The sequence below is a fragment of the Equus caballus genome, chromosome 4, assembly GCF_041296265.1.
Source record: "Equus caballus isolate H_3958 breed thoroughbred chromosome 4, TB-T2T, whole genome shotgun sequence".
NCBI lineage: Eukaryota > Metazoa > Chordata > Mammalia > Perissodactyla > Equidae > Equus > Equus caballus.
Window position 1 is genome coordinate 36300344 of NC_091687.1, and position 16154 is coordinate 36316497.

The 16154-nt window shown below is 34.3% G+C and overlaps 1 protein-coding gene across 4 annotated transcripts in view; it reads left to right on the forward strand.

Moving 5' to 3' along the window:
• Positions 1 to 15595, forward strand: part of DBF4 (DBF4 zinc finger) — a 30735-nt gene extending 15140 nt beyond the window's left edge. Inside the window, exons 7-12 of one of the 4 annotated variants that reach the window (XM_001489324.6) lie at positions 4719 to 4755; positions 5564 to 5609; positions 7726 to 7854; positions 8750 to 8864; positions 12101 to 12225; positions 14419 to 15595. In XM_001489324.6, coding sequence (XP_001489374.2) covers positions 4719 to 4755; positions 5564 to 5609; positions 7726 to 7854; positions 8750 to 8864; positions 12101 to 12225; positions 14419 to 15403 — 1437 coding nt within the window. In that variant the 3' untranslated portion in view covers positions 15404 to 15595. Of the gene's footprint in view, positions 1 to 4718; positions 4756 to 5563; positions 5610 to 7725; positions 7855 to 8749; positions 8871 to 12100; positions 12226 to 14418 lie in introns of all 4 variants that reach the window. The other 3 variants (XM_005609197.4, XM_023639110.2, XM_070265593.1) reach the window with 3 other exon arrangements.
• The last annotated feature ends 559 nt before the right edge of the window (positions 15596 to 16154 follow it).

The following is a 16154-nucleotide window of genomic DNA, read 5'->3' on the forward strand; positions in this document are numbered from 1 at the left end:
TTGTCTAAATAGTCTGATGGCAAAAGTGTTTGTAATATTCCCTTATTAAGTTAAGCTTTTAATGTCTAGGGGTCTGTAACGTCTCCTCTTTCGTTCCTGATAACATTATTCTGGTGGGGTTTTTTTTTTTTCTCTCTCGGCCAGCTTGGCTAGAGTTTTGTCAATTTTATTAATCTTTTCAAAGAACCAGCTTTGTTGTAAATTCCCTTTAAGCTCTGCTTTAGGTGCGTCACACATTTTATGCTGAATCTTTTCTTAATATATAGACTTCGTTTTTTTTTAGAGCGGCTTTAGGTTCACAGCCAAATGAGTAGAAGGTACAGATATTTCTCATCACCCCTTGCCTCCATATACACACAGCCTCCCCCCCCATTATCAGCATCCCCCATCAGAGTAGTAACATTTTGTTACAATCGCTGATAGTTTACATTAGGGTTCACTCGGTGTTATACATTCTATGGGTTTAGACAAATGTTTAGTGACATGTATCGACCATCATAGTGTCGTACAGAATAGTTTCAGTGTTCTAAAAATTCTTCATGATCCATCTATTATCCCTCCCTCCCCCACTTACCCCAGGCAACTACTGATCCTTTTACTGTCTCCATAGTTTTGCCTTTTCCAGAATGTCATATAGTTGGAACCATATAATATGTACCCTTTTCACATTGGTTTCTTCACTTAGTAATAGGCAAAGTTCCTTCATGTCTTTTCATAGCTTGATAGCTTTTCATGACTTGATAGCTCATTTCTTCTTATGACTCAATATTCCATTGTCTGGATGTGCCACAGTTGACCCATTCACCTTCTGAAAGACATCTTGGTTGCTTCCAAGTTTTGGCAGTTATGGGTAAATTATGGATATAAACATCCATGCACATGTTTTTGTGTAGACATAAGTTTTCAGCTCATTTGGATAAATACCAAGGAGCTTGGTTGCTGGATCATATGGTAAGAGTATGTTTAGTTTTGTAAGAAACCACCAAACTGTCTCCCAAAATGGCATGTACCATTTTGCATTCCCACCAGCAATGAATGAGAGTTCCTGTTGCTGATATGTTGGATTTTCATCTTCATTCAATTAAAAATATTTTGAAATTTGTCTTATGACTTACTCTTTGTCCTGCAGGTTGTTTGGAATTATATCATTTGTTTTAGAATAATTTTGGATTTTCTAGATATTTTTCTGTTACTGATTTCTGTTTTAATTCTGTTATCGTCAGAGCACTTACTTTGATTTAAGTTCTTTGATTTAAGTCAAGGTTTGCTTTGTTGCCCAGAATATAGTCTGTCTTAGTGCAAGTTCCATGTGTACTTGAAAAAAATGAATATTCTGTTAATGGGTGAAATGTTCCGTAAATGTGAAATAGGTCAAGTGGATGGTAGTGTTGTTCAGGTCTTCTGTATCCATACTGATTTTCTGTCTTGTTCTTGGCGTTATTGAGGAGGGGCAGTATGGAAGTGCCGAATATAATTAGGGATTTGTGTATTTTTCCTTTCAGTTCTGATTGTTTTTGATTCATGTATTTTGAGTCTTGTTAAGTCTGTACACATCTAATATTCTTATTTCTTCTTGGTGAATTGACATAAATTGACACTTTCATCATTATATGATATCCCTCTCTGTCTCTGTTAGTATTTTTTCTTCTGAAGTCTGTTCTGTCTGATAGGATATAGGTACTCCAGCTTCCTTTTTGACGAGTGTTTGTGTGGTGTATCTTTTTGATTCCTTTTACATTTAACATATCTTTGTCTTTATTTTATTATGTTTATTTTGTGTGTGTGGGTGTGTGTGAGGAAGATTGTTACTGAGCTAACATCTGTGCCAATCTTCTATTTATGTGGGATTCCTCCACAGCATGGGTTAACCAGCAGTGCTAGGTCCGCACCCAGGATCTGAACCTTTGAACCCTGGGCCACCAAAGTAGAGCGCCCGAAACTTACCCACTATGCCACTGGGCCGGCCCCTGTCTTTATATTTGAAATGAGTCTCTTGTAGACAGTAAAAAGTTGTCTTTTTATCAAATCTGGCCATCTCTATCTTTTAATTGGTATGTTGTGATTTATACTTAATGTAGTTATCAATATCATTGAATTTAGGCCTACCACTCTACTTAATAGTTTTCTTTTGTAGTCACTATAGGATTTAAAATATACATATGTAACCTTTCACAGTCTATTTTGAATTAATACTGTACCCACTTCAAATAAAATGTAAAAGCCTTAAAATTTTTTGAGCCCTTTTACCTTCCCCCACCAATCTTTATGGCATAGTTATTTTTATTATATCTGCATATATGAAAAATCCACCAGACAATGTTATCCTTTTTGCTTGAAAAAGTCATATGTATTTTAAAGAACTTAAGAGGAGAAAAATAATCTTACTTACCTAAATGTTTATCTTTTGCTCTTTCTCCTTTGGACTGAACAACTTCCTTTAGCATTTTTTAAGAGCAGGTTTGTTGACAATGAGTTCTCTTAGTTTTCCTCCATTTGAGGTCTTTATTTTGACTTCCTTCTTGCAGTGTATTTTCACCAGATAAAGAATTATGAGTTAAAAGTTTTTTATTTCAGCACTTACAAGTGTTCTACAACTATGTGTTCTGGCTTCCACTGATTCTGATGAGATATCTGCAGTCATTCAAATTGTTGTTCCCTTATACTTTATGTGCTTTCAAAATTGTTTCTTTGTCTTTGGTTTTCTGAAGTTTGATTGTAATATGCCTAGGCCTGGTATACTTTGAAATTGTTCTATTTGCTGTTCACTGAGCTTCTTGAATCTGTAATTTTATGCTTGAAAATTTTCTGCTATTATTTTGTTAAAATTTTTTTCCTCGCCATTGTCTCTCTTTTTCTACAACTCTAATAAAACTGTCAGACTTTTGAATATTGATTATAGCTATATAGATTATAGCTAGGTAATTGCTTGGTCTCTGAGGCTCTGTTCATTTCTTTTTCCATTTTTTTTTTTTCTCTCTGTTCTTCTAATTGAAGATTTCTATGTATCTGTCTTCAAGTTCACTGACACTTTGTTCTGTCATCTGTGTTCTGATATTAAGCCCAACCAATGAATTCTGTATTTCAAATTGTATATTTTTCAGTTCTACTATTTCCATTTGATTCTTTTTTGTAGTTTGTTTTTCTGTTGATAACTTTTATCTTTCCATTCATTTTAAGTGTGTTTACCTTCACTTTAAAGTCTTTTTCTGATAATTCCAACATCAGGAACATCAGCCACTATCAGTTGACATCTGATTGTCTTATTCCCTCAAGAATTGATCATGTTTTCCTGGTTCTTAATATATCAGATAATTTTTTACTGCATACTAAACATTGTAAATGTTATGTTGTGTAGACCCCACACCTGTTACGCTTCTCTGGAGAATGCTGATTTTGTTGTTGTTGTTGCTGTCATTGCTTCAGCAGACAGTCATCCAGTTTTTTCAAACTATCAGTTCTGTCTCAGTTTCTGTTGGTGGCAGTTCTAATTTGTTTTAGTTTTCAAAGACTTCTGTACAGCTTTCTGTTTGTTCTGCACATGCATCACTTACAGGTTAGTTCAAAACTTGGGCAGTGGTTTAAATCTTAGTTCGATTTTCAAAGCCCTTGCTGTGCTGCTTTGGGTCTCTCCTTAGCATATGCAGCTTAGAGTTTATCATTGGAGATTAAGCCTGGCACTTAATGTGAGTTTATACAGGAAATTTAGGATCATCTTCTCCAGCTTGCTGTTCTCTATGTTTTCCCCTTCACTCTCCAGCCTGCAATGGCCCTTCCTAGTCCCTCTGGTCAGAAATGCATGGTTTCTCAACTTTAGCTGCCTGTGGCACCTTTACAACTGCAGTTTCATAACTGGGGCCCACCCTCAGGGCAAAACTGTAAGAGAAAAGAAAGAAGAAATAATACCAGGTTTCCCTTTGTACTCTTTGGACTGCAGGAGCCTCTCTTCTGGTTCCTTCTAGCCACAAAGACAGAGTTTGTTTAGGAATTTTAGCCACTGGCTCCACTGTTGCTGCCAACTTCGTGACTAGAGGTCCATCCTTTACTCAGCGTTGCAAGCGAAAAGGAGAGGGGAAATGTGAAACTTGGCCCTGTAAAGATAGCCTCTCAAAGTTTTGATTTCCCTCCTCAATATGCCTGCTTTTGTTTACTTTTCAGTTTGCAGATAGTTGCTTAAGTATTTCATCCAGAGTTTTTAGTTTTAATTAGTAGGATTTATTGACCATATTGGATGTATTTCATCTTGACTAGAATTGACAACTAATAAATTTTTTAATAATTCCTTTTTCAGTTTATCACAAAGGTTTTGCTGAATAAGAGCTTAAAAATAACTTACGTAACTATTTTTAGATTGTTTCATTAAGTGTACTTTTCCTTATTGGTTGATTTATTTTTGTGAAGACAAAAACAGTTATAGCTAGAATCCAAGGTACTTATCTGTATTGTATAAGTGAACTTGTATTACTAAGTTCCATATCAATGGTTAAGATCTTTAATTCTTGAATGATTATTGTTTCCTTTCATTTTTTTGGTTGAGTTGATTTTAAAAAAGCAAGTTTCGCTCTTTTTCTCCCCCACAAAACTACGGTAATCACCCTTCTTTTATGTAGTTCTTTTCCTCTATGATTTTTTTGTCTTGAGGATAGAGAGCAATTGTAGTGGGTGTTTCACTGTACTTTCAAACCCAGTGTTTTCACTACACCTATTTTTTTTTTTTGTAGGGGAAAAGAGTAGGTATTGGTACACAGAAAGCAAGAAGTAAGTATTTTGATATCCTTAAATTATGTGGTTAGTTTACTTTTAGAAAACAGAACAAATCATATAAAAATCTTCTAAAAAATATGTAAACAGCCCTTTAAATGACTTCCTTAGTAGTTCTTAGCCATTTTTAGAACATAGACCCCTGTGGCAGTCTGGCGAAGCCTATAGACCCTTTCTCAGAGTAATGTTTTTAAACACATTTTTTAAAAAATCATTGTTACTAAGAAAATCAAATACGTTAGAATTCAGTTATCAGAATATATTTGATAATGAAATAGTGATATACTTGCTTTTATTACCCATTAAAAACAAGCTCTAGCAGTGATTCTAATTCCTCTTGTAGTTTTGAAGTGATAGGCGTAAATGATGGTTTGAGATATCTGTAATAACTGATATGATGTGAAAATATCTGTTTCACTTGATATCAAAATTACAGGCACTGCTAATACTACTGTAATCCTGTTGCTTATATACAAAATTAAAGGAAATGTTAAATTTCAGTTAGAGGTTCGTGAAAATAAAAGTTGAATTTTTTTTCCTGTTCCAGCTCATGATTCTCCTGAATTCTATTCATAGATCCTTTGGAGGTCCGTTCAGTTTACAAATCTCAGAATATAGACAGAGTTTCTGTTATGTTGGAAATGGGATGATATTGTAAAATACCTCCCTTGAGGCTTAAAACTTTGAATTGAAAAGAAATAGATAACGTATACGTAGTTGGGGTTTTTTTTAGCTAGAGTAGTTTTGTTTACAAAAAAAGAAATGCTGCATTTGTATCTAATATCATGTTTTGTATATTCTCAAGCAGGTAGACTCAAAAAGCCTTTTGTAAAAGTTGAAGATATGGGCCAGTAAGTATCTAAGTTCAATCTGTATGATTTAAATACATTATTAAAGGAGAAAATCTAATTAAGCTATCTTCATTAATACTGTTAGGTCTCTTTATATTAGATTTATATTAATATGCATGTAGGACAAATTACAGAAAGTAGTATTAATTAATTTGTGTTCATGAACTGAATTTAGTTTTAGTATGTTGAAATATCTAGTTTAGAGCAGTCATGAGATCAACTCATTTTTTTAGTTTTTCAGATAACCATTCTCTGGCTTAATGCAGTACCATATGGTTTAGAACTACTACTTAAAGATTGCTTCTACATTTGTGAAAAGGAAATTATTAGGTACTATATGGAAATACAAAATCTGAATATAACATCTAATCTGGTGGTTTTCCTAAACTCACTCAGAAGCATTATAAGATAGTCTTAAGACTGCAAATATAAGTGAATTAATTTCACCTGGAAAAATTAGATTACTTTCTTTGACTTTCCAGTTACTCATTTAGACATGTGTGGTATAATTCTCTTGGATACTTTACTAAGGTGACAAACATGTACTTAATGCTTCTTTTTGTGAAATGTGTTACTATGGGGGAAAAAATGCAATTCAAAATTAGGCCTAGAGAAGGCACTAGTAAGTGGAAAGACATCCCATGTTCATGGATTGGAAGACTTCATATTGTTAAGATGTCAGGGGGCCAGCCCAGTGGCACAGTGGTTAAGTTCACACGTTCTGCTTCTCAGCAACACAGGGTTCACTGGTTTTGATCCCGGGTACAGACATGGCACCGCTTAGCACGCCATGCTGTGGTAGGTGTCCCACATATAAAGTAGAGGAAGATGGGCATGGGTGTTAGCTCAGGGCCAGTCTTCTTCCGCAAAAAGAGGACGATTGGCAGCAGTTAGCTGAGGGCTAATCTTCCCCCTCCAAAAAAAAAAAAGTCAGTACTACCCAAAGTGATCTACAGATTCAGTGCAGTCCCTACCAAAATCCCAATGACTTTTTCTGCAGAAAGAGAAAAATCCATCCTAAAATTCATATGGAATCTCAAGGGAACCTGAACATAGAAAACAATTTTGAAAAGGAAGAACAAAGTTAGAGGTCTACACTTCCTGATTTCAAAACTTAGTACAAAGCTGCAATAATCAAAATAGTTTGGTACTGACATAAAGACAAGTGTATAGACCAGTGCAATAGAATAAAGAACCTAGAAATAAATTTTTACATGTACAGTCAGAAGATTGTTGACAAAGATGCCAAGATCATTGAGTGGGGAAAGGACAGTCTTTTCAACAAATAGTATTGAAATACAATGGAATATTATTCAACCTTGAAAAGGAATGCAATTCTGGGGCCAGCCCTGTGGCCAAGTGGTTAAGTTTGCACGCTCCACTTCAGCGGCCCAGGGTTTTGCTGGTTCAAATCCTGAGTGCAGACACGGCACTGCTCATCAGGCCCTGCTGAGGTGGTGTCCCACATATCACAACCAGAGGCACTCACAATTGGAATATACAACCTTGCACTGGGGGACCTTGGAGAGAATAAGAAGAAACAAAAAAGATCGGTAACAGATATTAGCTCAGGGGCCAATCCTTTACCAAAAAAAAAGTGACATTCTGACACATGCTACAACATGGATGAACCTCGAGGACATTATGCGAAGTGAAATAAGGAAAATACTGCATGATTCCACTTAATGAAGTACCTAGAGTAGTCAAATTCATAGAGACAGAAAGTACCATCATGGTTGCTGCAGTCTGGTGGGAAAGGGAGAATGGGGAGTTACTATTTAGTGGGTACAGAGTTTCAGTTTTGCAAGATGAAAAGAGTTCTGGAGATGGACAGAGTCAATAGTTGTAAAACGTGAATGTACTTAATGCGACTGAACTGTACACTTACAAATGGTTAAGATAGTAAATTTTATGTGTATTTTACCACAATTAAAAAAAAAAAAGGTTTTTTGTATGTTAAAATAAATTAGGTTTAGAAATTAGGAAGGAAAGCCTAACTGGTTTCTGTTGTTTCTTTCAGAGTCCAGATGAATTACCTGATTTTGAAATATAAGACTACAAACATGATTTCTTTCATCATAAAGAATCTCATGTATTTGTCTTTTTATTCTTTTAGACTGTATAGGCCATTTTATCTTCAGCTGACCAATATGCCTTTCATAAATTATTCTGTTCAGAAGCCCTCCAGTCCATTTGATGTAGATAAGCCATCTAGCATCCAAAAGCAAACTCAGGTTAAACTAAGGTTGGTTTAAACTTCAAGTAATTTTTTATCTTTTAAACATTTAAAATACAGTCATGTATCACTTAATGACAGGGATATGTTATAAGAAATGTGTCTTTAGGTGATTTTGTTATTGTGCAAACATCATAGAGTATACTTACACACAGCTAGATGGTATAGCTTAGTACATACCTATGCTTTATGGTACTAACCTTATGGGAGCACCATCATGTATGTGGTCCTCATTGACCAAAACCTTCTTATGTGGCTCGTGACTGTAATTCATTCAGTGCCATTGTGTGTGTATGTATGTGTGTTTCTGATTGCAATTATGGTTTCCCCTCTGTATATTTCTAATGCCCCTTTGCTAGATTTGAAGTCTGAATCTCTTTTAAATGTGTCACATTTAGAAACTTTAGATAGATTGGGGGCAGTCTTGAAAATATTTGCAAATAATTTAAATGTGTTGTTTCTCTAGTGATCTGAAATAGTCTCCAGAATAATCATTTCATTCTTAATTTGCTTCTCAATTTCTTAAAAAGAAATATGGTTAAAACTATTTGTTGGGGGCCGGCCCCATGGCCAAGTTCCCCTTCAGTGGCCCAGGGTTTTGCTAGTTCGGATTCTGGGCACGGACATGGCACCACTTGTCAGGCCATGCTGAGGTGGTGTCCCACATGCCACAACTAGAAGGACCCACAACTAAAAATATACAACTATGTACTAGGGGGCTTTGGGGAGAAAAAGGAAAAGTAGAATCTTTAAAATATATATATATACATGTATGTATATATATATTTGTTGATAGAAATCTCTCTAAATTATAGTAGATCCTGTTTGATAGGTGTGGACTATGAATTTTAAAAATTACTCCTTTTGTTCAGCAGTTAATTCTTTTACCATCTATTTCTATCAGAATCCAAACAGATGGGGATAAATGTGGTGGAATCCCAATTCAACTCCAATTGAAAGAGAAGAAAAAAAAAGGATATTGTGAATGCTGCTTGCAGAAATATGAAGATCTCGAAACTGTAAATGTAATTTTATATTTAGGGGCTTGATATTTCTAAACTATGAATAATATTTGCTATTTGAATTTTAACTTACTTTTCTGATTGTGGCTTACAACTTGATAATTATTAACTAGTGTATATTCTTTTTGGTAGAATTATCCTAAGTTTTAAGAACCCAAAGTGAGAAAATATGTATTGAAAAATCATTTTTATTCATTCATTTCAAAAAATATATATTAAGCACCTGCTATGTACCAATCACTGCTCTGGGTGAACAAAAGACGCCAATTCCCTACTCCTGTGAAGATTACATTCTTTGGAGGTTGGGAAAGATAGGTAACCACAGGATAAAAGAATAACGAACTATAGAGAACATTAGATCAGTGCTATGAGAAAATATAAAGGAGGAATGGGGGTGTTGCTATTATTTAGACTAGAAAAGGAATACCAAACTGATAAGGTGGTATTTGAGTAGACACCTACGAGAGGTGAGAGAACAAAACTTATGGATGTTGAAAGAAGTGCAAAAGTGCGAAATTAAACTGATTGATGGGATCAGAGCACAGATGATGGTGGCCTTGAACTAAGCAGTGGTTGTAGAAGTGATGTGAGATGGTCAGATTATGGATATAATTTAAAGGTGAGGCCTAGAGGATTTGCCAATGGATTGAATGTTGGGAGTTGAGAGAAGATGAGGAGTCAAGAGTGACTGAGCAATTAAAAGATGGTCATGTAGTTTACTAATGAGAGGACAAGAAGAAAGTGAAGACAATTCTTGGAGTAATAGAAAGAGAAATAGAATAGTTGGAAGGGTATACGGGATGAAGAGGAAGTTTTAACGATGGGAACTGTTAGAGTTTGTAAACTGATTAAAAAAAAAAAAAAGTAAAAGTTATGGATCCCAGCTGCCCAGGTTTGAATCTTGGCTTCCTGTCTGTGTGACCTTAAATGTTAGCTGTTCTTATTTGAGTTAATTTTTAAAATAGTAGATAGATTTGTTTTGGTGCTTGGTTTTGGTAGAAGACGGTGGGAAAGTTAAGGAGAAAGAATAATACTTAAAAATATCTAGTTCATAAACTTTCTCTGTCTTCAGACTCTACATTGAATTTTGATTGTTATATAACCCAAAATATATTAGTGCTTTGTGTCAGCCTTTTGTGTTTTCTTTACATAAGAAAGGAAAAGAATACAGTTAGTTTAAAAGTATTTTTAATTAGAAGCTAAGCTATCAGAAATATTTCCTCTTCCCAAAAGTTATTTTGAAAATTTAAATTACAGATTGGTCCTGAAATTTTACTTTGTGTTGTTTGCGATAGAATAATCTAGAATGGATGCTTTCCTTAATATCAGTTTGTGATCCTAATTTGATGCTCATAAAATTTTGGAGCTTAAAAATGACAACCCTGGTTACTGGTTGCCACAAGGAAGGAAGATTAGTGAAAGTAGATATTGGGAATTGAAATTTTAAATTTTTCTGGTTTTTTTTTTCACAATTTTTCATGTATATGCTTCTTAGTCACTAAGCATAAAGAAAATATTCTTTTGTTTTTTGAATCTTAGATTTCACAGTTATTCAGTTCCACCTGTATCAAGGCAATTATTTAACAAATTTGGTTACTGGCAATTAAGCAACAAACAAGGCCAACATATTCCCTATCCTTAAACATCTTAAGAGTCTGGCAGAGAAGACAGATATAAAACATGTATTTGCAAGTGGGATGGGTGTCACAAAAGTGCAGTATAAAATGCAATGGTAATAAATAACTAGGATACTTAATGTAGAATGAGGGACATAGAATGCTCAACTGAGAAAGCGACATTTAAATCAAGATTTAAAGGATGAGGGGCCGGCTCCATGGCCGAGTGGTTACGTTCGTGTGCTCCGCTGCAGCGGCCCAGGGTTCGGATCCTGGGCGCGGACATGGCACCACTCATCAGGCCACGTTGAGGCAGCGTCCCGCATTCCACAACTAGAAGGACCTGCAACTAAGATATACAGCTGTGTACGGGGGGGTTTGGGGAGATAAAGCAGAAAAAAAAAAGATTGGCAACAGTTGTTAGCCCAGGTGCCAATCTTTAAAAAAATAAAAAGATTTAAAGGATGAGTTAGAAGAGCTAGGAGGAGATAGACCAGAGCTACACAAAAGTTGAAAGTTGTTTTTCTTAATTTACTTCAATTAGTAAATTACTTTTCCTTCCAAGAACATGAATAAACTGAGTTTGAACTTACAGTTAATGTTTCTTTTTAAATTTTAATTATTTTTCATTCATTTAACATTACTGGACATACATAATTTGTATGTGGTAAATTTTGCAACTAAAGAGGGAATACATATATATTCCAGGATACTGTGTTTTTTTGTGCCCACTGGAGAATGTAGCTTTTGGAAAAACAATCAAATCATCAAAAGTTAAAATTATGTGAAACTGGGGAAACAGAAATGAGGTTGTTCCATAATCATGTTGGTACAGGCTTCTAGATATAATTCTCTGATCAGCTGATAGACAAATGATAGAATTAGCCTGGAGATTCCACCTATTCAAAAGGAACTTTGTTTCCATGTGAGTTTTATCCCGATACTGAACTTGTTTACTTTTGTTCTTGATCATTCTTAAAATTGAGAATAACCTATCTGTACTCTAGGTAGTAAGCACTGGGTATCTGAGATCATTTATTTCCCCATTCTCAAATGTGTTCTTCAATTATGAATCGTTTCTTCTTTTTTTATACTTCACAGCGTTCATTGTATTTCATTTGTTTGTTTTAATCTGCCTTCTAGATTCTTGTTCTGGATTCTTGTATGTTAATTTATAACATTTCGTTCATTTAGTACTTTATAATCCCTACCTCACTTAATGGTAATTGTATGAGGATAAAGTAAGGTAGTAAAGGGAGAAGTGTTTTTGAAAATGTTAGCACACTCTAACTGTTAAATGTTACTGTTGTTTTTCTCCATCTTTAGCTTCATTTTCTGATATAGCTTAGTTTGTTTTCAGTTCCATTGAAACCACAAATTAGTACTTAACTTTTCTCATTGAAAAATGGGAGACAGTGAAAACCAAAGAAGTTTTACTGGTTTCTCAGAAGTTACTTTTATTTTACTTCTTAACATCCTTTGGAGTTCTAGTAAAGGATATTTCTGTGGAGGAGTTATTAGGAATCTATTCGGTACATGAAAATGTTAGAAAACCTAAACAAAAGGTATCTGTTGGCTTAAAAATATAATTTTGTGATTTTGTGCTTTTTTTTTTAGCATCTACTAAGTGAGCAACACAGAAACTTTGCACAGAGTAATCACTATCAAGTTGTTGATGATATCGTATCTAAGTTAGTTTTTGACTTTGTGGAATATGAAAGGGACATGCCTAAAAAGAAAAGGTAATTTCAATCTAAGTTTTAAATTTTACTAGAATACTAAACTTTTATTAAACTAAAAATAAATCCAAGGTTTCCTGTTCTTAGAAGGAATGTATATTCTCAGGATATAAATATGGTTAGGAACTGATTCCTCTCACCCTCTTCCTCCACTACCCAAAGTGCTTACCTTAGATTACTTTTAAGGTCCTCTTAACTTTATAGTCTAGAAGAGGAATTGGCAAATTTTTTCTATAAAGAACCAGATAGTAAATATTTTAGGCTTTGTGAACCATAGGATCTCTCTTGGCAACTACTCAGCTTTGCCATTGTACAATGAAAGCAGCTATAGACAGTATGTAAACGGATGGATGTGGCTGCGTTGCAATAAAACTTTGTTCATAAAAATGGACAGCAGACTAGCTAGATCTGGCCCATGTGCTGTATGTAGTGTGTCACCCCCTGGTCTAGAGCCGTGAAGTTTACCATCTACTCACACTAAAAAAGCTAGAATTTTTAATTAATCTCAAGGAGTTTTAGGAAGCTTTTGTCCACTTACTTCTGTTAAGTCTTCTTTATACTTTCACTAAATATTTCTGCTTAAATTCTACTTGCTGATAATATTTACTAAAGGTACTGACAGGACAAGTGTGAATACAGTTCTGTTTGGTGTACAATAACTGCCTGTTGACAAAATGATCCTGGTTAGATTATTGCCATAAATATAAAATAAAAAGAAATGCTTTCATATGGATACACCCTAGAATTGGTGACAACTCAATAGGTTCTGTAGTCCTTATATCTGTTTTTAGACTAATCTTAAGGCATAAAGAACATTAGAAAATATAATACCAAGGTACAGCTTCTCAAAATTAACTAGAAAGTTTTTTGACTGTATCTAGGTAGAACAGCTCCTAAACCTCATATTTCTGTAACATTCGGAATGGTTGTTCATGACTGATTTAGTATGATAATTGAAGAAGAGGCCTATTTCCATCTATTAAAACTATATGGGCTATTGTTTAGAATTCCCTGAAAACTCAATCTGCAGCAGAATTCTAAACTAGTACTTATATATAAACTGGTTGTTTTTTAATCAATTGTCTTATTATTATGAGCACAATTTTTATCTCTCTGGGCAAGTCACCTAAATATCTCTAGGCATTAAAGGAGAGAGGGTGTTGAAATTGTGTTTTTCCAGTTTTTATCCTCTATTTGTTCAAGAGGACTCAAGTGAAAGTATAAACAAATAATAAGAGGACCCATTCTGGTTTTGAAGGAGCAGGCGAACTCTCTATTTCTGTTATCTGTGACATGGGTAACATAAAATATAATTAGTGAGCTGTTAAGTTTCTATTTGTATGTAATTTAGGATTATCTAAAACAAAGTAGCATCCTAAGGATATCCGGAGGCTCCATGAAGAAGAGGATTTCACGTCAAATATGTGTGTGAAACTTAAGGATTACTAATTTGTCATCTTTAGAAGACAAATTATCTTTATTACCAAGATACCAAGTTTTCAGCTCACTGTGATATTAGATATTTTATACTTAAATACAGTCACACACTGCATAATGACATTTTGGTCAATGATTGTCCCGTGAGATTAGTACCATATAGCCTAGGTATGTAGTAGGCTATACCATCTAGGTTTGTGTAAGTACATTCTGTGATCACACAATGACCAAATCGGCAAACATCGCATTTCTCAGAATGTATTCCTGTCGTTAAGCAACACGTGACTGTAATAAATAAAAAATATTTCTGCCTTAGGTTTCCCAATAAATACTCATTCTCTACATTGCTAAGTAAAATGAGGAGACAACATTAATGTGAATTAAAGCATAGATGTTATGGAAATTTTCAAGATAATGAAAAAATTAGGAACAGACCCAAGTCCTTTTACTATCTTCTTTGATTTGTATGGTTAAAGTAGTTTCAAACGCCAGATTCAAGATACCCATTACCTCTGAAATGAAGGGAAAAATGTGGATGAAAAGAAACTAGAGTTTTCAGCTATATCTGTAAAGCTTTATTACTTTAAAAACATCTAAAGTAAATTTAACTGGATGTTAAGATTTCTATATTTTTGTAATATTTTCTTAAGTAAGTTTTGTAAGTAGTTTTAGAAGATTTTTACTAATTTAATTTTTAACTACTCAGTAATTTTGATAGCAATTATTTTAATTTTCTTCTTGTCTTTTTTTCCTATAAAGAATAAAATACAGTGTTGGATCCCTTTCTCCTATTACTGCAAATGTCTTGAAAAAGTCTCAGCCAAAAGAAAAACTAGAATTACAACATATTTCTCAGAAAGACTTCAGGGAAAATAATGTACAGGTGATCGAGCAGAGTTTCTTATATAAAGAAACTAAGGAACTTGAACAAAAGTTTGTGTTTATTTCAGAATGCATCCCCTATCCTTCAAGTGAATTGCGAGGACTTCATGAGAAAACAACTGATAAATGTTCCGTGTTAAATCCAGCCGAGAACGACATAAAAGACAATTTTACACATCTGCCTCTACATAAAAATAAACAGGGATACATTCTTGATGTTTCTGAACAAAAATTAATTATAAATGAAGATGAGTTAGAACTAAAGGTAGATCACTGTCCATTTAAGCTACAGGCATCTATACAAGTTGCTAATTTCAATATGGATAATAGTGCATCTCAACCAAAACAAAAGTCAGATACTGTGCTTTTTCCAGCAAAGGATCTAAAGGAAAAGGACCATCATTCCGTATTTGGTCATGAGTCTGGTCTGTTAGCAATAAACAGTTCACAGGAGCACCTAACAGTTCAGGCAAAGACTGTGTCCCGAAGTCCTCCTGAGGAACCCAGAGAATGTGACATCAAGAATATCGATAGTTTACCTTCTGGTAAAATCCACCGGAAAGTGAAGATATTATTAGGAAGAAATAAGAAAGAAAATCTGGAACCAAACGTGGAATTAGATAAGAAAAGAACTGAATTTCTTATTACACAAGAAGAAAAGAGAATTTGTAGTTCACCAGTACAATCTCTACTAGACTTATTTCAAACTAGTGAAGAGAAGTCAGAATTTTTGGGTTTCACAAGCTACACTGAAAACAGTGGTATATGTGATGTTTTAGATATTTGGGAAGAGGAAAATTCAAATAATCTGTTGTCAGTGTTTTTCTCTTCCCCTTCAACTTCTACATTTACTGGCTTTTAGACTTAAAAAAAAAAAACTTTCAGAAGTGATTAAAGATCATATTCTTGAAGTTTTTATAAATATATATAAAATTCTTAGGGTTTTTTTGCCAACTTTGTTTACAGAGCCAAATGTAAATATTAGCAATAAAGGTGACGTTTGCATTTTTCTACAGAATTGCATACTTATTAAATAGAAAAATTGTACAATAAACTTGTGGTTCATCTTACTTTACATATTATGTTCATAATTGTTTTTTAAAAATTATTGTGAGGGGCTGGCCCCGTGGCCGAGTGGTTAAGTTCGCACGCTCCGCTGCAGGCGGCCCAGTGTTTCATCGGTTCGAATCCTGGGCGCGGACATGGCACTGCTCGTCAGACCACGCTGAGGCAGCGTCCCACATGCCACAACTAGAGGAACCCACAACGAAGAATACACAACTATGTACCGGGGGGCTTTGGGGAGAAAAAGGAAGAAATAAAAAATCTTTAAAAAAAAAAAAAAATTATAAAAAAAAAAAATTATTGTGGATAAGTTTGCTTTGTGTCACAGAAAGTGCTCTCAAGTGAAATTTGAGTATGTCAAAATTTAGCATTATAAATTTAGGCTTTCTCGTTATAGCTATTGTCTGTTAAAATAGATTCCTATAAAAACATGACAGTATTGCTTTTAAAAGCCTAAATTTCATACAGAAAGGAAAAAAACATTAATTTCTATGTTTGGGTTCTGGAAGTTATTACCAGAAACATTGACACTTCAAGCTGACCTAATT